This window comes from Bombina bombina, chromosome 5, assembly GCF_027579735.1.
Source record: "Bombina bombina isolate aBomBom1 chromosome 5, aBomBom1.pri, whole genome shotgun sequence".
In the NCBI taxonomy this organism is placed as follows: Eukaryota; Metazoa; Chordata; class Amphibia; order Anura; family Bombinatoridae; genus Bombina; species Bombina bombina.
The window spans coordinates 883,451,517-883,477,075 of record NC_069503.1 but is presented as its reverse complement, the minus strand read 5'-3'; the positions used below and the strand labels follow the sequence as shown (position 1 = coordinate 883,477,075).

At 36.5% G+C, this 25,559-nt stretch overlaps 1 protein-coding gene across 1 annotated transcript in view; it reads right to left on the bottom strand.

Annotated features, from left to right (window-relative positions):
• The window catches only part of SNTG1 (syntrophin gamma 1), a 710,288-nt gene that overhangs the window by 304,065 nt on the left and 380,664 nt on the right, over positions 1–25,559 (bottom strand). The window contains 2 exon segments of the mRNA XM_053715033.1: positions 3,993–4,122; positions 23,523–23,653. Coding sequence (XP_053571008.1) covers positions 3,993–4,122; positions 23,523–23,653 — 261 coding nt within the window.

The window sequence follows — 25,559 nt, the reverse complement described above, 5'->3', positions numbered from 1 at the left end:
ACACCATCTAATAAAAATTATTAAAAAAAGAATGCACACAACAGTTATAAGGGCTCAGAGATATGAGGTCTCAGAAGTTAGAACAAAAAAGTCTTCAAAGGGCTTTAAAGGGACAGTTTACTCAAAAATGTTCTCCCCTTTAATTTGTTCCCAATGATCCACTTTACCTGCTGGAGTTTATTAAATTGTTTACAAGTAGATCCTTTACCCTAATATTGACATTTGAAATAGTTGATTTAGCATGTGGTATCCCCACCTATTCTGAAAGTTTGTGGCCGCAGGTCCCAGCTATAGATAAGCTTTGTAAACACAGCCAGCAGAAGAAATAATACTCCCAGTAGGATATAGCAGATATAAGGTAATAAAATGTTGATTTTCCATTGTTCTCTCCAAGTACTGGTGATTGTTTAATGGACAGATATAAGATTAAGAAACATATTTATGTACACAATGTGATACAGTAATGAGATCTGATTATACCTACAAGCTCAACCCATTTTATTAGGTTGTGGCTTCAAAACACAAAAGCAGAGCTTTAATTTTCACAAATAAACCTTAAAAAGCTAATTTTCATACATTTTTTACTCCGCAGTTGGTAAAAAAAGGAATTGTAAACACATTAAGGGAAAACTATTTTACAGTATACTGTCCCTTTAAAATAGAGATACATGCAAATACATTTCTAAATATATATGTGTGTATGTGTTTATATATGTATTTATGTGTATATTTGTAGGCATATATAGACATATAGAGACATAAATACAAATATAAACCTATAGACATATATAGAATCACTTTGGAGTCCTTTGCTGTTAAATAGATAAAACATGTAAAATCATATTTATGCGATATTCATTTTTAATAAAGGTTTTCACTATGTTTTTACTGTAAATATTTCACATTCCCATGTTCTGCATATAGCAGAATATGTACTATGCATTTATAAAAAAAATATTCCTATATATATCTGCATATATCTATACGTATATATAATGTGTGTGTGTGTGTATATATATATATATATATATATATATATATATATATATATAAAAACACAGAAGGGGACTGCACTCTCAGACTGGACTGGGTACACATCCCATGACCCTGCAATGTGCTCAGCCCTGGGTGCTCACTGGCTTTCCCCAGAGTCACAGTCAGTTAACCCCAGGCAGGCCTAGGTGCAAGGCCCATAGGGAAAATTACAAAACAAATTAATACAAAACACAGAGAAAGTTCAGCACTCACTAACAAGCTCCCAGCTAAGATAAAAAGCAAAAATGGAAGGGTTAGTTACTGAATTTGGCCAAATGGGACAAGCCCAGGTACCTCGTCAAGGTCCCTTCAAAAACCTGGGTCCCTAAAATAGCCACACAATGCAATCTCTTAATTCAACAAACTGGGAACAAGTGAAGGGTGAACAGGCTTATGTAATCACCCTAGACATATACAAAACACGGGAGGGGACTGCACTCTCAGACTGGACTGGGTACACATCCCATGGCCCTGCAACATGCTCAGCCCTGGGTGCTCACTGGCACTCACAGGAAGCTGTGCTGTCCCCAGAGTCACAGGCAGTTAACCCGAGATAGGCCTGGGTGCAAGGCCCATAGGGAAAATTATAAAACAAATTAATACAACACACAGAGAAAGTCCAGCACTCACAAGCTCTCAGCGAAGATTAAACCCCTATGGGCCTTGCACCCAGGCCTGTCTAGTGTTAACTGTCTTTGACTCTGGGGACAGCACAGCTTCCTGTGAGTGCTAATTAAAGGTGATCATACATGACATACATTGTTTGTGATATACTTAATTAAATGTCTTTGTGGGCAGAGCTATATAGGGGAAACAACAAGGGATATTAGAGACAGAATAATCGAGCATAAAAGCAATATTAGGACTGGGAATATCAAAGTCCCAGTAGCTCACCACTTTATTAAAATGGGACACTCAATTAACCAACTAAGGTTCCAAATAATTGAAAATGTTCCTATGCCCCGTAGAGAAGGTAACAGAGAGCTTTTGTTAAAGCAATGTGAATCCTTTTGGATTTTTAAATTAGGAACTATAGAGCCAAATGGGCTAAACAGGGATTGGGATCTTTCTGTTTTTTTATGAATGGCATATGATGTATAAAATGCCTAGATAAAGAGATGTTGTAACATTATGAAATAGGTGTTAAAAAAGTAATATTTGCAGCTGTTCAACTCTGATTTAGTAGGAATAAGGTTTTTTGGGTTTTTTTTATTTTGTTTTTAATTGTATAATAAGTTTGTAAATTTTCCTTTAAGGTATTGCCTTTAAGGAGGTTATTTGAAGTGTTAATATTTTTGTGCAAGAGTGCCACCTAGTGGTGGACAGGTATAAATAGAATTATTTCAGTATGTTTGATAGCATGATTAAGGTAGTAATACTGAATCGTCGCTGCTGTTAATTGCTGTGCTATACATTTGAATAAAGGATTTGCTGCTACTCACTTTGGATTTCCTTATTGGACTTAGAGGCTTAAGTGGGCCTCTGGAGTAGTGTGCAGGGACCGTTGTGTGCTGGATTGAATTGTTTGCTGTTGGATGAGCTTGTGACACAGAGCAGCCTCTCTTACAAAACCTCCTCCTTACAGCTTGCAAACATAATTTAACACCATGCCTGCCAAAAAGGGCTACAGTGCATTCTACAGGAATACACTGCTATCCCCTTTGGTAGCCACAGGGTTAAATAGTACTCTGCATGTTTTGTTGAAAGAACGCTGAATGGGGGGAGGGCGGAGGACTCATCTACTCAGCTGCTTCTGGAGTCTGACATATCTAGGAGGACAGCACTTTTGTAATACCCTGCACTGTATCTGCTGCTCTCTGTGTTTTGAATTCTCCCGGTCTCTGACAGTGCTGTGGGATTTATGCACACAACTATCAGTCAGCTTCGGTCCTTCCCTCTCAGCAGTGTAACACAGGAAATAGATCAAGCTTTGCTACACCGGAGGAATGTGAAAAGTGATTTATTTCTTTTTATTTCCATGGTCAGTGCTCTGACATGCCGTCTTGCTGCTCTGTTTTCTCTGAGGCCAGCACTGTTAGAAAAAAAACAAAAAACTTTTCACATCCCTCTTGTGTTGCGTGGCTTGATGTGCTGCCTGTGCAAGTCAGAGAGGGGAGGTGCGCGGCCGCGCTGCCGCGCACCTTAGAGGGAACATTGGTATAGATATATATTGTACAATATACCATCAGATATATGTAGAAATAAGTATGTATGATTACATAGAACATTCTTGTATGTGAAGAACATTGGAATGTGAAACAGTCATATTTTCATTTCAGTTAAGCGCACATGAGAATATGCAAATAGTTTGCACGCAATTAGGGTGTTATGGGGGTTTTTACACTTTTTTTGGCCACATTAACTTCTATGAGGGAATATGTCAATGATCGCACGATACACACAAGTTTGGGTTTTTACGCTTGTTGAGTTAGCGCACAAGCGAAAACTATTTACTTTCAACTCATAATACTGTGCAACCCGACGCTTGCAAAAAGCTTACTTCTAGCACAGTTAACGCTCGAGACTGCTTATCTGGCCCTTTAAGGGAAATTACATTAACATCCCTTTAAATTAATTTGCTAATTGGATATTTATACATTAGTAAAACTAGATCTTTTGGATAGAATTATAGCAGTTATCAGCAATAATTTATGACACTAAATATTAATGTTGTAATTGTTTATGCCTGGTGCATCAAGAACTGCAGGAGATAAAAGACATAAAAACATACCTGAATACTGATAATAGGCAAACAAGTAAAAACCTCAGGCACAATCTCACTTTCCATGAATCTTTTATAGAGTAATTTAGTAATAGTTGTATGATCATTTATCACGGAATGCCCCAAGGTTTGTTTATTTGCAGATCAGACAAGGTGATATCTCAAAAACAACTACAAATGGAAGGATTAAAGAAAGAATCACAATATTCATTTTAAGTAATAGTTTATCACTTACGTTGTGCTTTGTAAGATTTGAAATATTAGTTGATATAGAATGCATCCACTCTGCGCAGTCATCAGCAGATAAACACTGAATAATTCCACTTCCAACCCCATCCACAGCAGTGATCTGGAATGCATTTTGCCTGTAAATATATACAGAATTTATAACTAGACAGTAAAACAAAAGTAATATAGTTTGCATCTTAAACATATAGAGACAATAGCTTTGATTACAAAGCAATAAAATAGTCTAAAGGAAAAGACTATACAAATGAAAGATGAGTATGTAACATTTTGCAAACTGAAGTTAAAGGGCCAGTAAACCTATGAAATAATGTTACAGAATTCTGCACAGAATTATTTAACATTAGCTTAGCGCAAACTTTATAACTGAAAGGATTTCAGAGATATTTTTTTCAAAACTTGCATTTTCATGATCTCCGCTCCTGGCTCTACTGAGCGAGTCTTAAAGGGACACTGAACCCAAATTTTTTCTTTTGTGATTCAGATAGAGCATGCAATTTTAAGCAACTTTCTAATTTACTCCTATTAGCAAATTTTCTTTAGTCTCTTGGTATGTATATTTGAAAATCAAGAATGTAAGTTTAGATGCCGGCCCATTTTTGGTGAACAACCTGGGTTGTCCTTGCTGATTGGACAGCACCAATAAAAAAGTGCTGTCCATGGTCTAAACCAAAAAATTTTTGGCTCCTTAGCTTAGATGCCTTCTTTTTCAAATAAATATAGCAAGAGAACAAAGAAAAATTGATAATAGGAGTAAATTAGAAAGTTGCTTAAAATTGCATGCTCTATCTGAATCACAAAAGAAAAAAAATGGGTTCAGTGTCCCTTTAATTAGCATAAATGCATCGCGGGCACACTGTCTAGTCACAGACGGCCAAATCGCGCCATTAAACTGGTTTTAACTTGCTCCTGCTACCAGACCAGAGCAGGAGCGAGCAACTTTCAGTTTAATGGCGCAATCTGGATGTGACTAGAAAGCGTGCCTGTGATGTGCTTATGCTAATTAAGACCCGCTCAGTCAAGCCATGAAAATGCAAGTTTTGAAAAAAATATCTCTGAAATCCTTTAAGCTATAAAGTTTGCGCTAAGCTAATGTTATATAATTCTGCACTATGTGCAGAATTATATAACATTCTTTTTTCGGTTTACTGGCCCTTTAAAGCTATTTAATTTCAAACTACAGCATCCTTCTAGTAATACTTATTGGCTGATAGGCGTTTCCATCCTACTAATGCTAATTGGCTGAAACATGTATACCTATTAGAATAATTAGCTGAAATAACAAAATATATACTATTGTATTAGTTAAACAGCTTTTACTTTACCCATTTTTTTAGGAATAAAATATCTTCAACAGGTTTCAAAGCTGCTTTTTCACATAAATGAAAATGATTTTTTTTACACTTGAGTTGTTCAGTAGCAGGACTTGCCAGTCATCCTGATTGGATCTGATTGGGATGATTAAAACACCCAGCCTTGATGTGGAAGAGAGGTTAAGTAGCAGTGAAACCATGTAGCAGGGTAAAATTTCCATAAACTCCTCAGTTTACTACATATTTTGTAGTTTTCTTATGTTGTGATTAAGTTTAAAAACAGTTTTATGTTCCCTCAGTTGTGTAGGCTAATATCATATTTGCCTTAGAAGTTGATCTCTAAAATAGAGCAATACATTTAAGTGTTCTGTGTTTTTTTTAAAGGGACAGTAAACACCTTGAGATTTGTAATTAAAATATGTTCAGTTATGTAACAACTTTACAATGTATTTGTATTTTCTGTTTTGCTCCTTTTTATGTGATTTAGCTCTGAAAAAGATATTTTTAACTTTCAAACCTTGAACTTCACCCTGCTGACTTTCCAAGGTTAACCTGCTACATACATGTGGCTTATTGGCTTTATCTGCTAATAAATGCAAAACAATTGTCTTTATACTAGCTTTACAACAGTGGCTAGCTTTATTGTCTCTAGACTAAAGCACATATTGGCTTTTCCAAATAAGGCAAATGGTGGGTGACTGGTAAAAAAAAAATGCAGTAAAATGGATGTTAATTTGTTTTTGCTTTTTTTTAAAATTAAGACTTGGCTCATATTCTATAGCAACACAACAGAAAAGTCTTGTAATTACAAGATGTTTACTGTCCCTTTAATAAGGGATGGTCAATTGGCAGCCTGAGGGCCACATGCAGCCCTTAGCACTAGTTTTTGCAGCCTTTGGGAGGGGGGTGGAGTAGAAAAAAATGTTTTGCTATAGTTTAGTGGTCCCAAGAGAAGGAGGAGCTACAATTGTGAGCTACAACTCAAGAGTCCTCTGGAATGGGGGTGTGGGCAGCAGACAGAGTATCCTGCAACCATACCTAAATCTGACGAATGAGGTACCTTTAAATGACGTCATCCAAGATGGCGTCCGCCGAATTCCGATTGGCTGATAGGATTCTATCAGCCAATCGGAATTAAGTTAGAAAAATCTGATTGGCTGATTGAATCAGCCAATCAGATTCAAGTTCAATCCGATTGGCTGATCCGAACAGCCAATCAGATTGAGCTCGCATTCTATTGGCTGTTCCGATCAGCCAATAGAATGCGAGCTCAATCTGATTGGCTGTTCGGATCAGCCAATCGGATTGAACTTGAATCTGATTGGCTGATTCAATCAGCCAATCAGATTTTTCTAACTTAATTCCGATTGGCTGATAGAATACTATCAGCCAATCGGAATTAGGCGGACGCCATCTTGGATGACGTCATTTAAAGGTACCTCATTCGTAGTACAGCAGTCGGCCGGGATGGATGCTCCGCGGCGGCGGAGCGAAGAAAGAAGATTGAAGATGCCGCCGGAAGAATGAAGACTTTGCTGCCGCTTGGAGGAAGACGTCGCCGGAGGAAGAATTCTTCTTTGCCGCTTGGAGGAAGACATCGCCGGAGGAAGAATTCTTCTTTGCCGCTTGGAGGAAGACATCGCCCGGATCGGATCAGGAGTTCGGCCCAGTGTGGTGAAGAAAAGGTAGGGAGATCTTCAGGGGGGTAGTGTTAGGCTTTTTTAAGCGGGGTTTGGGTGGTTTTAGAATAGGGGTATGTGGGTGGTGGGTTGTAATGGGGGGGGGATTGTATTTGTTGTATGCAAAAGAGCTGAATTCTTTGGGGCATGCCCCACAAAAGGCCCTTTTAAGGGCTGGTAAGGTAAAGAGCTTTGAAATTTGTTTAATTTAGAATAGGGCAGGGAATTTTTTTTATTTTGGGGGTTTATTATTTTATTAAGGGGCTTAGAATAGGTGTAATTAGCTTAAAAATCTTGTAATATTTTTTTTATTTTTTGTAATTTAGTGTTTTTTTTTTTTTTGTAATTTAGTTTAGTTAATTTAATTGTATTTTTAGATAGATGTTTGTAGTTTATTAAATTTATTGATAGTGTAGGTGTATTTGTAACTTAGGTTAGGATTTATTTTACAGGTAATTGGGTAATTATTTTAACTAGGTAGATATTAAATAGTTAATAACTATTTAATATCTATTATACCTAGTTAAAATAATTAACAATTTACCTATAAAATAAATATTAACCCTAACATAGCTACAATGTAATTATTAATTATATTGTAGCTATCTTAGTGTTTATTTTATAGGTAAGTATTTAGATTTAAATAGGAATATTTTAGTTTATAAATGAATTAGATTAATTTAATATAAATTTAGTTAGGGGTGTTAGGGTTAGATAGAGTTAATATAGTTAATATAAATACTATAGTAACTATATTAACCCTAATATAATTAGGGTTAATATAGTTAATATATATAATGTAATACCTATATTAACTATAATATACTTAGGGTTAATATAGATAATATAGCTAGGGGGTAGGTAGATTAAATAAGGGATTAATCATTTTAATAGAGATGGCGGCGGTGTAAGTGGCTTACATTAGGGGTTAATAATATTAATATAGCTGGCGGCGGTATAGGGGGATTAGATTAGGGGTTAATAATTTTTATATAGGTGGCGGCGGTGTAAGGGGTCAGATTAGGGGATAGATAAGGTAGATGGCGGCGGTTTTAGGGGCTCACAGTAGGGGGTTAGTTTATGTAGATGGCGGCGGGGTCCGGGAGCGGCGGTTTAGGGGTTAATAACTTTATTAGGGATTTCGGGGGGGGGGGATCGCGGTTGACAGGTAGATAGACATTGCGCATGCGTTAGGTGTTAGGTTTATTTTAGAAGATCGCGGTTGACAGGGAGATAGACATTGCGCATGCGTTAGGTGTTAGGTTTATTTTAGAAGATCGCAGTTGACAGGGAGATAGACATTGCGCATGCGTTAGGTGTTAGGTTTATTTTAGCAGCCAGTTTAGGAAGTTACGGGGCTCCAATAGTCAGCGTAAGGCTTCTTACGGCTGCTTTTTGTGGCGAGGTGAAAATGGAGTAAGTTTTCTCCATTTTCGCCACGTAAGTCCTTACGCTGCATATTGGATACCAAACTGCGCGGGTTTGGTATACCTGCCTATGGCCCAAAAAACTACGGGCGACGGCAGAAATATACGGGCGTAACTTCTAGGTTACGCCGTATATGTGATACCAAACCCGCGCAAATATTGGCGTCGCCGGATTTTGCGGGCGACGATTTATATCGGATCGACCCCCATGTGTCCATTCTAACAAATCGGTTGCAGAGCAATTATATCCTAATCGGCTTGCACAATTTAAAATCATCAGTAAAAGTGTAAAATTGAATTGGACTCAATACTGATTCTTCATTGTGTAGATTTATTTATCGCAACTCTTTGTTTCCTTTCTTATCACCAGTTATTTATCCATGTGCCAATATTAAGTTAATGAACCCAGTCAAATATTGTTACACAGTATTCTGTTATGTGAAAGGCTTTGCAAAAAAACAAGTATATCACATCAATCCGTTCACATATATCTATGTTCCTATAAACTTCATCTAAGAAACTATTTAGAATAGTATGATCTTTTTCTCAAAAAAACATGTGAAGCATTCAATAACACTAAAAATATAATGAATTAAAGGGTTAGAACATTTTAATATTGTACTATTGCTTGTCTATATTTTTGTGCTTAAAGGGACATGAAACCCAATTTTTTTCTTTCATGATTTAAAAAGAGCATGCAATTTTATACAACTTTTTAATTTACTTCTATCATCATTTTTGCTTCATTCTCGTGATATCCTTTGCTGAAAACTATATCTAGATAGGCTCAGTAGCTGGTGATTGGTGGCTGAACCTAGATACCTCAAGTGATTGGCTCACCCATGTGCATTGCTATTTCTTCAACAAAGGAAATGTATAGAATGGAGCAAATTAGATAATAGAGGTAAATTTGGAGTGTTGTTTAAAATTGTTTTCTCTACCTGAATCATGATAGAAAAAAAATGAGTTTAGTGTCCCTTTAACCCCTGTAAACATTTTAAATACATTAGTCTCTGTAGTGGTAATATACTGCATACCCTGAGCTGAGAACAGCTGATTGGCTATTTTTTCCCATATACCTCCCCTGATTGGTTTAGTAAGTTTGTTTATCTTCAGAGCAGTACCCTCCTACTGCATTTTTTGGTCCAAAGTTGTGTAAGCATTAGTGCAATAATAAAATACATTGTATTGATATTTTATGTCTATTTAGGAATATGCACATGATGAGAGATACTGATAGGGTTCACTTATCTGCTGCCAGAAAGGTCTGTAATATCTTTTCTGTTAAAGGGACATGAAACCCATTTTTTTTTCTTTCATGATTTAGATGGAGCACACAACGTTCAAATTTACTACTATGATCTTATTTGCTTCATTCTCTTGATATTGTGTGTTGAAAAGCATATCTAAACATGCTCAGTAGCTGATGATTAGTGGCTGCACATTATTGCCATGTGTGTTAAGCTCACCCATGTGCATTGTTATTTCTTGAACAAAGGATATCTGAAGAATGAAGCAAATTAAATAATAGAAGTTTATTGGGATGTTGTTTAAAATGTTATTCTCTATCTTAATCATGAAAGAACATTTGTTGGTTTCATATCCCTTTAACTAAAGGAATTAGCATGACTTTCTGTCTCAGACACTTAAAAAAACTGAAATACAGCATGTAGTTGTCATAGCTTTCATTATTTTAAATTTTATTTTCTATTTCCTAAATTATTTCCCAAAATAAGGAAAAAAAAATGTCCTCTTTCTCAGGCTGATTTATTATTATTATACATGTATAAGGTGTATACTTGTCTTATACATTCTAAAAATGTTATGTAATAAAAATGTTTCTATAGGAAAAAAGTACAGAATTCAACATGACTAAAATTGCATGCATTATTCAAAGGGAAATAAAAATGCATACAACTATGCACTATGCTTCAATGTGTAAAATTCTGCATACTTGTCAGATGTTTAAAAGGGCATTAAACCACTGAGTATAACTACAGCATGGCAACTGCTTATCAGTTAGTGAAGCACTGCAACTTCACACTGGGTGCTGCCATCTTGGAACTTATATTTGTTATGTAACTTTAAACTGTGCAAAAAAAACTGCACAAATGTAACACGTCTGCTCTTTATTATGTGAGCAAAACTGAAGTGCAAGGTACAGCTGTCAAAAAGCCAGTAAAATCACATGTGTGAAAGTGCATTGCTTCTGTCACAGGATGGTAAACCCTTCATTTTACTTATGAGGTATCGGAGACACCTCTCATTCTATTCAGTGAGACATTTTTTTTTATATTAAAACAAATGTGAATGATTTACACTTACAAACATTTACACCTACCATGTTTGAATCGTGTTTCAGTTGTTGTGGTTAGGAACAAGTTTTTGCAACCATGGATGTTAAAGGCACAGTCTACACCAGAATATTTATTGTTTTAAAAGATAGATAATCCCTTTATTACCCATTTCCTAGTTTTGCATAACCAACACAGTTATATTAATACACTTTTTACCTCTGTGATTATCTTGTTTCTAAGCTTCTGCAAACTAGCCCTTATTTCATTTCTTTTGACAGACTTGCATTTTAGCTAATTAGTGCTGGCTCCTAGGAACTCCACGTGCAGGAGCACAGTGTTATCTATATGAAACACATGAACTAACACCCTCTAGTGGTGAAAAACGGTCAAAATGCCCTGAGCTAAGAGGAGGCCTTCAAGTGCTTAGAAATTAGCAATTGAACTCCTAGATTTAGCTTTTACATGCCCTGACTGAATAATGAAAGTTTGTTTTGGACTAGACTGTCCCTTTAAAGGCATTAATGATAAGCTTGAAATGATATTTGAAGTAAGCTTCAATTCATTTTGAACATGGGCTTGCCTTCACAATGAGGCTCCTTGGCAGCTTTTTATTCTCTCTCTCTCTCTCTCTCTTCTCCATCTCTCTTTTCTAGGACAAAAATGCAGCACAGTCCATTTTTGCTTCAAGGGTTTTATTGAAACAGCAAAACAGGCAGTTTAACATTCAAGAGGGAAAGTTTGTCCTCTGTAGCACATCATAGTATTTCATAACAGAGAATAATGTCCTTTTTACAAACAGTTTACAGCAATAAAGACTTTTAACACACCAGCCCTCCTGACTGGGTAACAGTCAATAGCAATTCTCTCAAAAGGCACATCAATTATAGTAAGAAATATTTAGCAGGAGCTGTAAGTTGACACATTCTCTCTCTTTAGTTTTCTCAACTCCCAAGTGTCCCCCTGTATGTTGCTATGTGCAAAATTAATACAGTATTTCTAAAAGTCTGGGGCACTAATAATTGTTTAACAATGTCTGTTACTTTCTTTTCTACCCAGTATATCAAGTCATAAATAACCTCAAAATAAGGATAGGGTGATACATTTTCTGTATGTATTGCAACAGCATTTATAACAAGGATATTATTTTTTGATTCCACCAATGTTGGATCTTCCCATTGGTCACTCTTAAAATCAGATTTAACAAATCATTAGCATTTTCTGAGCTAGTACTTGGCTCCTCATTATTATAAAGAGGTTGGTCTCCTACTAATACAGGAATAGGGCAATATATCTTATTTTTCCCCTTAGCAATATATTGTTTCAGAGAAAGAAAACACCTCAATCTCATTTGTTTGATAGTTTTCTGGATATTCCTGAACTGACTTTTCTGTTGAAGCCCATAATTTCAGAAATTTTTCAAAATCTCTCCCTATCACCACCTCAAAGGCTAAATTGGGTGATACACCCACACAATCCTCATTAACAGAGCTGATACAAATTAGACAGTAATGTGCATCATTACAATCCATAGTTCATTGTTATGGAGAGTCTCTGGCTATATGGCCATTTATTACATTGTATTTATTGCATTATATTTATTTATTTATTTTAAAGCATCTAACAGGTTGGTTATATTTAAATGTCGTCTTAGTTCCTGAAAAAATGTCACTGGTGTGTTGCATAAACACCGGCTACTCTCCCAATCCCCTTATCCATTGAACAGTCTTACCAGTTCTTGTAGAGTACTAGGGCTTAGGATTGATCCACTGAAAATTACAACAGAGCTTCTTCTGAAGCTATAAACTTTTCCACCAATGCAATCAACAGGTCTGCTGTTTTAAGATTACCTTGACTACCCTACTGCTGCAGGGAAGCAGGTAATCCACTCTGAAAGTGGTCCATCGCCAGTAATTCCTCTATTTGTTTAGCAGGATTGACCTCTGGTCACATCCACTTCCTGGCAGGGTGTATGAGGCCAAACATCTGGGATCTTGCAGTTTTATGAGAGAAATACTTCCAGGAATGGAATCTTTGTGCATATACTGCTGAAGTCACTCCCAGGCATGCAAGGATTTCTTCATTCAACTTCTCATAATCATTAGCTTGTGCTGGTTTTAAATCATAGCAGACCTTCTGAATTTCTTCAAAAAGAAATGGTGCAAGTATACTTACCCACTCAGCTGCTGGACATTTTTTCTCTTTCTGCTGTGCTCTAAAAAGCCAAAAGGTATGCCTCAACTTCATTAGTTGCCATCATCTTTTGAAGGTAGTGACAAGCCCTTATCACTTTGGAGCTCTGAACACCACCAACGTAATCAGGGTTCAGCCTTTCTGATATAGTTTGAATCTCCTGTTGCAAAGATCATGTACCATTTTGTTGCTATTCATGGGCCTTACTAAATGTTGCACCAAAATCTCAGTGCTCTCACTCTGTGATTTAGTAAAAGCATAGCATTCTCTGCCTGGGCCAGAAGAAACTGCTGCACTATTCCCAGCAGCTCTCCTGCTAGTCTCTAGCTGCACAGTGTTAGATTGGATCAAAGCTTTAATGACTTAATCCATGTTGCTTGCAGATTATAATGGCAACAGAAAAATTATATGGGTACCTGGATTCTCCACCAAGTGTAACAAGGAACACTTTAAATCACAATTTTTTAGGGTACAAATGCAGCACAATGCAACCCACTTTAGCTTCAAGGGTTTTATTGAAGCAGCAACAGAAAACAGGCAGTTTAAATCAAAGAGGGAAAGTACATCTTCTGCAGCACGTCAGAGCACTTTGCAGCATAATGTCCTTTTTACAAACCGTTCACAATGATAATGTCTCTAGGCTGGCAACAGTCTGATAGGCATAAGTTAGGCTTCCTTTTAAACTCTCACAGCTGCAATCATGAGCCACACCTGTGATTAACAAGTTCTTAATCAAAATCTGTCCTGGACAGCTTTAAAACTGTTGGAGTACTGGCCACCCTTATCTCTAAATACTCAAACCCCAGTGACCCAGAGCACATTTTACCTCCCCTTTGGTTAATGCATGCCACCCAGCCCAGGTGTGTTCCAGATAAATATACTTAATAAGCTAGAAAGCTTCACACTGTGTAGACATGACTTGCTGCAGTGTGGAAACTCATTAGTGTAGGACCAGTCTTTGTGGGACACCTTGTAAGTGGTGACTGGCTTAGCAGTGACTGGCATTTTGAAGACTGTGTCATTCAAAATGCTTTATTTTCTGTAAATTACAGACATAAAAACAGCGACGTTTCGAGTGTTGCCACTCTTACTCATGCTAGTTACAATGTATCATCTTGCAACAATTTAAAACCCTCAGTTTGGCGCCAACCACTCCATTAGGTGGATCTGCTGCCCTCTACTGACCAATTTTGTGATAAACACTTTAAAAACATTTCTATATTACATGATAAAATGTAACTAAGAATCAATAGTTTGTTTGCTTAAACACAGATTATTTCATTCTTGATGTCTAATCTTTGATTTCACAGTAATACAGGATCTTAATTCATTTCTCACAGGGCTATACTATAAACAGTAAAGAATTTCACTATAGACAGTAAAGAGTTATACTATAAACAGTAAAGAATGTTATACTATAATTAGTAAAGAGTAAAGCATGTTATTTAGAATACAGGGCTATATATTAACTCATAATACAAATACACTCAGATCTTATTGCAAAAAATGTCAGTTCTTATTACAGAAAATGTTAGTTCTTATTACAAAAAAATGTTAGTTCTTATTACAAAAAAATGGACCAATCAAAATCTTTATTTAGCCCATATGGCTCCATACTCCCCATTTCAAAGATCCAAAACATTTCCTTTTGTTTTAACATTTTTTCTCTATCAACCCCATTTCTCTGTGGACCCACACTATCAATGACTTGCCATCTTAATTGGCTTATCTGATGGCCACATTTTAGGAAATGATGGGACACTGGGGCTTCAGTATTCTTGCACCTTATGTTTGAGCGATGCTGGCATATCCTGTCTCTGATCAAACGGGTAGTTTCCCCTATGTAGATCAGAGAACAGGAACATTTTATGAGATAGATTACATACTTAGACTCACAAGTATAGTAATCTCTTATCTCATATTTTTTCCCATTTCTTGGATGATGGAAATATTTTCCTTTAATAATAGAGTGACAGCTCATACAGCCAAGGCAAGGGAAAGATCCTCTACTTTTGTTACCTATAAACACCTGTCTCTCTTGTTTCTTTGGGCCTATATCTGTATTGGTTACCTGATCTCCAAGATTTTTTACTCTTTTGTATGCCATTAAAGGCGGATTTTTAAATATATCTATATCTTTATTGCATTCACTCAAAACATGCCAGTGTCTATTTACAATACGCTTTACCTCTTCACTTGCTGGGCTATACTGGGTGACCAGAACCAATTTATCATCTGATTTCCTTTTAGCCAAATTTTGTTCCTTGGTCCTTACTTTATCTGTGTGTTTATCTATAATCATCTTAGAATATCCTCTATCTAGGAATTTTTGTTGCATATCTCTTATTCTTATCTCTTTTGTTTCTGGATTAGTGACTATTCTGTCCACTCTCAATAATTGACTCTTAGGTAGTGAGTTTAGTAACCCTCTAGGATGGAAACTTTTGTAGTTTAATAATGTATTTCTGTCCGTCTCCTTGCTATATATATCAAAAGTTAGCTTTTTTCTTTCCTTAATTACTCTGGTATCTAGGAAGGTCACTGTCTCCTCACTCCACTCTACTGTGAATTCTAGTCCTTGGGCAGCTCCATTAATTTCCTTCGCAAACTCCAATAGGGACTCAACGCTGCCCTACCATATGCCAAACACATCATCTATGAACCGCCACCAGGTGGCGCCATATTGTCTGAATTTATCATTTTCATAAACTATTCTCTCCTCTATTTCGTTCATGAATAGGTTGGCATATGATGGGGCAATGTTGGTCCCCATGGCTGTACCTTTAACTTGAATATACCAGTCATCCTGGAACATGAAGTGATTCCAATAAAGGATAAGCCTCAACAATTCTTCTATGAAATCAACTTGTAGATCAGAACATTTCTTATTCATTTTGCACACCTTTTTAATAATACCTATCCCTGTTTCGTGCTTAATAGCCGTGTAAAGGCTTTTTACATCCATTGTATATAATAGAAATTTTTCCGATTCAAAATACAGATCTTTAGCCTTGTTTAAAAAATCTCCTGTATCCCTAAGGTATGAGGATATTTGCTTTACCTCTGGCTGTAAGATTTTATCTAAAAATGTGGAGATACTTGTTAAAGCTGAATTGACACTTGAGACTATGGGTCTCCCTGGTGGTCTAGCTAGATTCTTATGTACCTTCGGTACAGTATAGAAGATAGGATTCTTAGGTTCTTTATTAAATAAATAATCTTTCAGCTTTTTATCAATCAGTTTATTTTCAATCGCTTTATTGAGTATTACTTCAACCTCTTTCTGTATTTTACTAACTGGGTTGTAATTTATCTTTTGGTAAGTATCCTTATCCTCAAGTTGGCTTAATATTTCACTTATGTAGTACATTTTGTCTAGCACTACAGTTGCCCCGCCCTTATCTGCTTTTTTGATTGTCAACTCATTAGATTTATTTTTCAAAGTTTTTATTGCTCTAAATTCATCTTTGGTCAAATTCACCTCTGCATTTTTGATCTTATAAGGCCCCTTCAAATTTCTCTTCTCACTTTTATGTTTCAATCCCTCTATATCATTACATACTAAACTTATGAATGTATTTACACTGTGATTAGTGGAAGCAGGGTTAAACGTACTTTTATTTTTCAAGACTAGTTCTTTAAATTTCCATTCTGTTTCTACACCTCGTGTATCAGACTCAATATATTTATTATCATGGAATCATGTTTTTAACTTAATGTTCCTAAAAAACATGTCTGTAATTTACAGAAAATAAAGCATTTTGAATGACACAGTGCTGTGGACAAATTTGTTTCTACTATTGGAATTGGGGGACTTGGCAGGACCCTGTCTTCACTTGCACTATACTCCTGAGGATTGCTGTACTGACTAGTGGTCCCATTTCATTTAAAGGTATTTTTTTTAAAGCAAATAATTTTTTTGCAGCATAAATATAAGTCAATATTATTGCGAGATGTTAATAAATAGCTTTATTAGAAGCTATGCAATTATAATTGCAGACAGAAGCATATACAAATATGCCATGAAAGAGTGGACTTAAGTGGTTTGATGTGCACCAATATTTTTTGTTGTTTTGTAATTATTTTGGTCACTTTGGTAGCACTCCCACAATATGTGTGTTAAGATTAAACAGTCCTTTTGTGGTGTGCTTACCCAAATAAAAACCATTGTTGTATCTCTTAAATAGGGAGCTGACCAAATCCCTCCCGTTTGGTTAATGCACGCCACTCAGCCCAGGTGTGTTCCAGATAGATATACTTAATAAGCTAGAAAGCTTCACATTGTGTAGACATGACTTGCTGCAGTGTGGAAACTGGTTAGTGTAGGACCAGTCTTTGTGGGACACCTTGTAAGTGGTGACTGGCTTAGCAGAATATGATCATATTGTGTGACTAAGATCCCATTTCATTTAAAGGCATTTTTTTTAAAGCAAATCATTTTTTTGCAGCATAAATATAAGTCAATATTATTGCGAGATGTTAATCCCAATTTTATTTTAACTATGTAAGTATATTTAGCAGATAAAAGTATATTTGTTTTTGCAGCACAGATATAGGCTCATATTATTGTGAGATGTTTATCCCAATCTTATTAGAAGTTATGTAAGTATATTTGGCAGACAGAAGCATATACAAATATGCCATGAAAGAGTGGACTTAAGTGGTTGGATGTGCATCAATATTTTTTGTTGTTTTGTAATTATTTTGGTCACTTTGGTAGCACTCCCACAATATGTGTGTTAAGATTAAACAGTCCTTTTGCGGTGTGCTTAACCAAAAAAAACCCTTTGTTGTATCACATTTTACCAATTACATGATTAAACACACAATCACCTAGATTACGAGTTTTGCGTTAGAGGCTATGCGTTGCTAATGAGCAGTTTTGTCTCACCGCTCACTTACACGCAGCGCTGGTATTACGAGTTTTCACAAACCCGGTGTTAAAAGACAAGAAGTGAGCGTTGAAAAAATGTTTGTTCCTTACCGCACTCCAATACCAGCGCTGCTTAAGTCAGAGGTAAGCTGGTGTAACGTGCTCGTGCACGATTACCCCATAGGAATCAACGGGGAGAGCTGGCTGAAAAAAAGTCTAACACCTGCCAAAAAGCAGCGTAAAACTCCTTAATGCAGCCCCATTGATTCCTATGGGGAACTAAAAGTTATGTCTACACCTAACACCCTAACATGAACCCTGAGTCTAAACACCCCTAATCGTACACTTATTAACCCCTAATCTGCCGCCCCTGACATCACCGAAACCTACATTATATTATTAACCCCTAATCTGCCGCTCCGGACTCCACCGCCACCTACATTATTAGTTATGAAACCCTAATCTGATGCCCCCAACATCACCGATACCTACATTATCTTTATTAACCCCAAATCTGCTGCCCCCAATTTTGCCGCAACCACTTTTTAACCCCTAATCTGCCGCCCCCAACGTCGCTGCCACTATAATAAACATATTAACCCCTAAACCGCCGCACTCCCGCCTTGCAAACATTAGTTAAATATTATTAACCCCTAATCTGCCATCCCTAACATTGCCGCCACCTACCTACATTTAATAACCCCTAATCTGCCGCCCCCAACGTCCCGCCACTATATTAAAGTTATTAACCCCTAAACCTAAGTCTAACCCTAAACCTAACACCCACTAACTTAAATATAATTTAAATAAATCTAAATAAATATTCCTATCATTAAGTAAATTATTCATATTTAAAACTAAATACTTACCTATAAAATAAACCCTAAGCTAGCTAAAATATAACTAATAGGTACATTGTAGCTATCTTAGGGTTTATTTTTATTTTACAGGCAAGTTTGTATTTATTTTAACTAGGTAGAATAGTTAATAAATAGTTATTAACTATTTAATAACTACCTAGTTAAAATAAAGACAAATTTACCTGTAAAATAAAACCTAACCTAAGTTACACTAACACTTAACACTACACTATAAATAAATAAATTAACTAAATTAAATACAATTACCTAAATTAAATTAAATTATCTAAAGTACAAAAACCCCCCACAAAATAACAGAAAATAATAAACAATTTACAGATATTTAAACTAATTACACCTAATCGCCCTATTAAAATAAAATAAAAACCTAGAATAAACTAAACTACCAATAGCCCTTAAAAAGGCCTTTTGCGAGCATTGCCCCAAAGTAATCAGCTCTTTTACCTGTAAAAAAAAAATACAAACAATACCCCCAACAATAAAACCCACCACTCACACAACCAACCCCCCAAATAAAATACTATCTAAAAAAACTTAAGCTCCCCATTGCCCTGAAAAGGGAATTTGGATGGGCATTGCCCTTAAAAGGGCAGTTAGCTCTTTTGCCGCCCAAACCCTAACCTAAAAATAAAACCCACCCAAAACACGGGCCGAAGTCCTCAATGAAGCCGGGAGAAGTCTTCATCCAAGCCGGGTGAAGTGGTCCTTCAGACGGGCAGAAGTCTTAATCCAGACGGCATCTTCTATCTTCATCCATCCGGCGTGGAGTGGGTCCATCTTCAAGACATCCGATGCGGAGCATCCTCTTCATCCGGAGTCTTCTTACTGAGTGAAGGTACCTTTAAGTGACGTCATCCAAGATGGCGTCCCTTAGATTCCGATTGTCTGATAGAATTCTATCAGCCAATCGGAATTAAGGTAGAAAAAATCCTATTGGCTGATGCAATCAGACAATAGGATTGAACTTCAATCCAATTGGCTGATCCAATCAGCCAATAGGATTGAGCTTGCATTCTATTGGCTGATTGGAACAGCCAATAGAATGCAAGCTCAATCCTATTGGCTGATTGGATCAGCCAATAGGATTGAAGTTCAATCCTATTGGCTGATTGCATCAGCCAATAGGATTTTTTCTACCTTAATTCCGATTGTCTGATAGAATTCTATCAGCCAATCAGAATCTAAGGGACGCCATCTTGGATGATGTCACTTAAAGGTACCTTCATTCAGTAAGAAGACTCCGGATGAAAAGAATGCTCCGCGTCGGATGTCTTGAAGATGGACCCGCTCCGCCCTGGATGGATGAAGATGCAAGATGCCGCCTGGAAGAAGACTTCTGCCCGTCTGGAGGACCACTTTGCCCAGCTTGGATGAAGACGTCTCCCGGTAAGTCGATCTTCAGGGGGTTAGTTATAGGTTTTTTTAAGGGGGTTTTGGGTGGGTTTTATTTTTAGGTTAGGGTTTGGGCGACAAAAGAGCTAACTGCCCTTTTCAGGGCAATAGGGAGCTTAGTTTTTTTAGATAGTATTTTATTTGGGGGGTTGGTTGTATGGGTGGTGGGTTTTACTGTTGGGGGGGTTGTTTGTATTTTTTTTACAGTTAAAAGAGCTAATTACTTTGGGGCAATGCCCCACAAAAGGCACTTTTAAGGGCTATTGGTAGTTAAGTTTAGGCTAGGATTTATTTTTATTTTGGGGGAGCTTTTTTATTTTAATAGGGCTATTAGATTAGGTGTAATTAGTTTAAATATCTGTCATTTGTTTATTATTTTCTGTAATTTAGTGTGTTTTTTTGTACTTTAGATAATTTAATTTAGGTAATTGTATTTAATTTAGTTAATTTATTTAATTATAGTGTAGTGTTAGGTGTTAGTGTAACTTAGGTTAGGTTTTATTTTACAGGTAAATTTGTCTTTATTTTAGCTAGGTAGTTATTAAATAGTTAATAACTATTTAGTAACTATTCTACCTAGTTAAAACAAATACAAACTTGCCTGTAAAATAAAAATAAATCCTAAGATAGATACAATGTAACTATTAGTTATATTGTAGCTATCTTAGGGTTTATTTTATAGGTAAGTATTTAGTTTTAAATAGTAATAATTTAGTTAATGATAGGAATACTTATTTAGATTTATTTAAATTATATTTAAGTTAGTGGGTGTTAGGTTTAGGGTTAGACTTAGGTTTAGTGGTTAATAATTTTAATATAGTGGCGGCAACGTTGGGGGCAGCAGATTAGGGGTTAATAAATGTAGGTAGGTGGCGGCGATGTTAGGTATGGCAGATTAGGGGTTAATGATATTTAACTAATGTTTGCAAGGCGGGAGTGCATCTGTTTATGGGTTAATATGTTTATTATAGTGGCAGCTGCAGCGATGTTGGGGGCGGCAGATTAGGGGTTAATAAATATAATGTAGGTGTCGGCGATGTTGGGGGCAGCAGATTAGGAGTTCATAAATATAATGTAGGTGGCGGCGGTGTCCGGAGCGGCAGATTAGGTGTTAAATTTTTTATTATAGTGTTTGCGATGCGGGAGTGCCTCGGTTTAGGGGTTAATAGGTAGTTTATGGGTGTTAGTGTACTTTTTAGCACTTTAGTTATGAGTTTTATGCTACGGCGTTGTACCATAAAACTCATAACTACTGACTTTTAAATGCGTTGGGAATTTTGACAGGGTATGGTGTACAGTTCACTTTTTGGCCTCCCATGACAGACTCGTAATATCAGCGCTATGGAAGTCCCATAGAAAAAAGACTTTACAATGTTTACATAAGTCGTTTTGCGGTAAGGCCAATGAGGTGTGCGGTGACCCTAAACCTTCAAGACTCGTAATACCAGCGGGAGTAAAAAAGCAGCATTAGGACTTCTTAATGCTGCTTTTTTACCCTAACGCACAACTCGTAATCTAGCCGAATATTTCCCTGGGTTTTTTTAACAGAAAGGAATAATGCTTAAAATTCTAGGTCTTATATAACTCCTATTTATTACCAGATCCTGTTTTTTTGTCACTATATATATATATATATATATATATATATATATATATATATACACAGTTGTGCTCATAAGTTTACATACCCTGGCAGAATTTATGATTTCTTGGCCATTTTTCAGAGAATATGAATGATGACATAAAAACTTTTCTTTCACTCATGGTTAGTGTTTGGCTGAAGCCATTTATTATTAATCAACTGTGTTTACTCTTTTTAAATAATAATGACAACAGAAACTACCCAAATGACCCTGATCAAAAGTTTACATACCCTGGTGATTTTGGCCTGATAACATGCACACAAGTTGACACAAAGGGGTTTGAATGGCTATTAAAGGTAACCATCCTCCCCTGTGATCTGTTTGCTTGTAATTAGTGTGTGTGTATAAAAGGTCAATGAGTTTCTGGACTCCTGACAGACCCTTGCATCTTTCATCCAGTGCTGCACTGATGTTTCTGGATTCTGAGTCATGGGGAAAGCAAAAGAATTGTCAAAGGATCTGCGGGAAAAGATAGTTGAACTGTATAAAACAAGAAAGTGATATAAAAAGATATCCAAGGAATTGAGAATGCCAATCAGCAGTGTTCAAACTCTAATCAAGAAGTGGAAAATGAGGGGTTCTGTTGAAACCAAACCACGGTCAGGTAGACCAACTAACATTTCAGCCACAACTGCCAGGAAAATTGTTTGGGATGCAAAGAAAAACCCACAAATTACTTCAGGTGAAATACAGGACTCTATAAAAACATGTGGTGTGGCTGTTTTAAGATGCACAATAAGGATGCACTTGAAGAAAGATGGGCTACATGGTCGAGTCACCAGAAGAAAGCCATTACTACTCAAATGCCACAAAGTATCCCACTTACAATACACCAAACAGCACCAAGACAAGCCTCAAACCTTCTGGCACAAAGTAATTTGGAGTGATGAGACCAAAATTTAGTTTTTTGGCCACAACCATAAACGGTACATTTGGAGAGGAGTCAACAAGGCCTATGATGAAAGGTACACCATTCCTACTGTGAAACACAGAGGTGGATCGCTGATTTTTTTGGGATGTGTGAGCTACAAAGGCACAGGAAATTTGGTCAGAATTGATGGCAAGATGAATGCAATATGTTATAAAAAAATACTGGAGGAAAATTTGCATTCATCGGCCCGGAAGCTGCGCATGGGACGTACTTAGACATTCCAACATAACAATGATCCTAAACACAAGGCCAAGTCAACCTGTCATTGGCTACAGCAGAAAAAAAGTGAAGGTTCTGGAGTGGCCATCTCAGTCTCCTGACCTCAATATCATTGAGCCACTCTGGGGAGATCTCAAATGTGCAGTTCATGCAAGACAGCCAATAATTTACAGGAACTGGAGGCTTTATGCCAGGAAGAACGGGCAGCTTTATCATCTGAGAAGATAAAGAGCCTCATCCACAAATACCACAAAACACTTCAAGCTGTCATTGATGTTAAAGGGGGCAATACACTGTATTAAGAACTGGGGTATGTAAACTTTTGATCAGGGTCATTTGGGTAGTTCCTGTTGTCATTATGATTTAAAAAGAGTAAAGACATTTAATTGATAATAAATGGCTTCAGCCAAACACTAACCATGAGTGAAAGAAAAGTTTTTGTGTTATCATTCATATTCTCTGAAAAACGGCCAAGAAATCATAAATTCTGCCAGGGTATGTAAACTAATGAGCACAACTGTATATATATATATATATATATATATATATATACATACTGCAACACAGAAACCTGTATTTTTTTGTGCAATAGTAAAGCAATTTATATGTCTTTGTATAGTCTATTAGGTTAGCTATGTTTGTTACTTGTATGAATTTATAGAGCTTACATTTACCTGCATAAATCTGTTCCTGTAATATGTTGCGATAATCTTGAATGAAGGAGTGGGATCAGTCGAAGGTCACCCCATCTTTTTTCCCATCTTAGCCCAGGTGATGCTGGCCATGAGGAACATGATAATGTGTCCTACAATAAACATTTATATATTAAAGCTTGTATTTGTTAAACATGCAGATCATCTTCATATATATATTGCTCTGACTCGCAATGGAACTAGTTAGACTTAAAGAGCCAAAATAGTAAAACATTACATGCTCTAATTCAACATGACTAATACTGTGTGTTTAACCCCTTTGCTGGAGTTAAACATACAATAGTGCAGTATTGATTTATTAAAATGACAAGTCGTTTGTTACTATTATGGCCATTTAATAGGTTATTCTGATGCTGGTACAACAGATTATAATGTATGAATAAATAGATATAGGGCTCCATTTAACAAGCAGTAATAGCTAGTTTGGAGCTTCAGCATTTCAGTCTCGCTCAGAGAGGGCCTGAAATGCTAGTTAAGTAGCAATGGTCATAAGACCACTACTACTTAACCTATCTGCGACACTTTAGGTTGTGGATTTCAATCATCTGTATCTGATCGGGTAGAGATGATTGACAGCCCCTTCTTGCATGCCATTGACTGCAAGCAGGGATTCAGTGGATTGTGTGATGTTAACTGTGGGCAGCATACTGCTGCCTGCTCGTTTTGATGCTCGGCAGATGAGGTTCAAGACGACGAACCTTGTCTGCCTGGCCTTTGATAAATGGAAGCCATAATGCTTAAAGGAATAGTAAAGTCAAAATTAAACTTGCATGATTCAGATAGAGTATTTAATTTTTAAATTCACTTCTATTTTCAAATGTGCTTTGGTCTTTTGGTATCCCTTGTTGAAAAAGAATACACACATATTCTACACTAGTGGGAGCAAGTTGCTGATTTGTACCTGCACACATTTTTCTCTTGTGATTAGCTAACTAGATGTGTTCAGCTATCTGCCAGCACTGCAATGCTGTTCCTTCAGCAAAGGATAACAAGATAATGAAGCAAACAAAAATTGGAAAGTTATTAATTGTATGTTCTTTCCAAATCATGAAAGACAATTTTGCTGTTTCCTGTCACTTTAAAAGCACAATTACTTGACAATTTTAATTGGCTGTAAAAGACATATATCTCATTTGGCAATCCATCCCTAATAATAATAATATTAATAATGTGGCAAGGTAAGAAGCTATATAAAGAAAAACTATATAAACCATTTTGAATTATACTTTGCCAGCTATGTTTTAACTCACAAAGGAACAATTGCATTTTTATTTTTTATTGTTTGGTTTTAATTTGATAAGTCTAATAAAGGAACATTAAACTCAAGGATTTTCTATCATGCATATGAAAGCACACCGATTAGAAGACTTAAAATATGTTTGCATGAAAAAGTCAAAGCTGTTTAATATTGAAACCATCAGGAAATATATGTTTGGGCACATGTCATTCCTAAAGACGGGTAGTCCCTTGATCAACTATCGATGCACTATCTCAAACTTCACAAACTCACCTTTACCTCTTTCTGACCACCCCCTCCTCACTTGTAACATCACCTCCCTCCCTACAACTCTCCCTCCTTCTACCCCTCAGACTAAACTTCACAGAAGTATCAAGTCACTAGATCATCAACAGCTCGCTAGCTCTCTTGAAACTCTTCTCTCTTCTATCCCCTCTTTTTTCTGTCCTAATGAATCTATCTGCCACTATAACTCCACCTTTACATCAGTCCTTGATAATCTGGCCCCACCTACCATAGCTTGGAAAACATACACTCATCCTCAGCCCTGGCATACTCCTCTGACACAGTACCTACGTAGATGTTCCTGTACTGCTGAGCGACACTGGAGAAATTCTTGGAGTTCTGCTGACTTTCGTCACTATAAATTCATCTTTTACTCCTACTATTCTGCCCTTAATCTATATAAGCAACATTACTTCTCCACTCTTATCTCTACTCTTTCTTCAAACCCAAAACGTCTGTTCTCCACATTCAATACT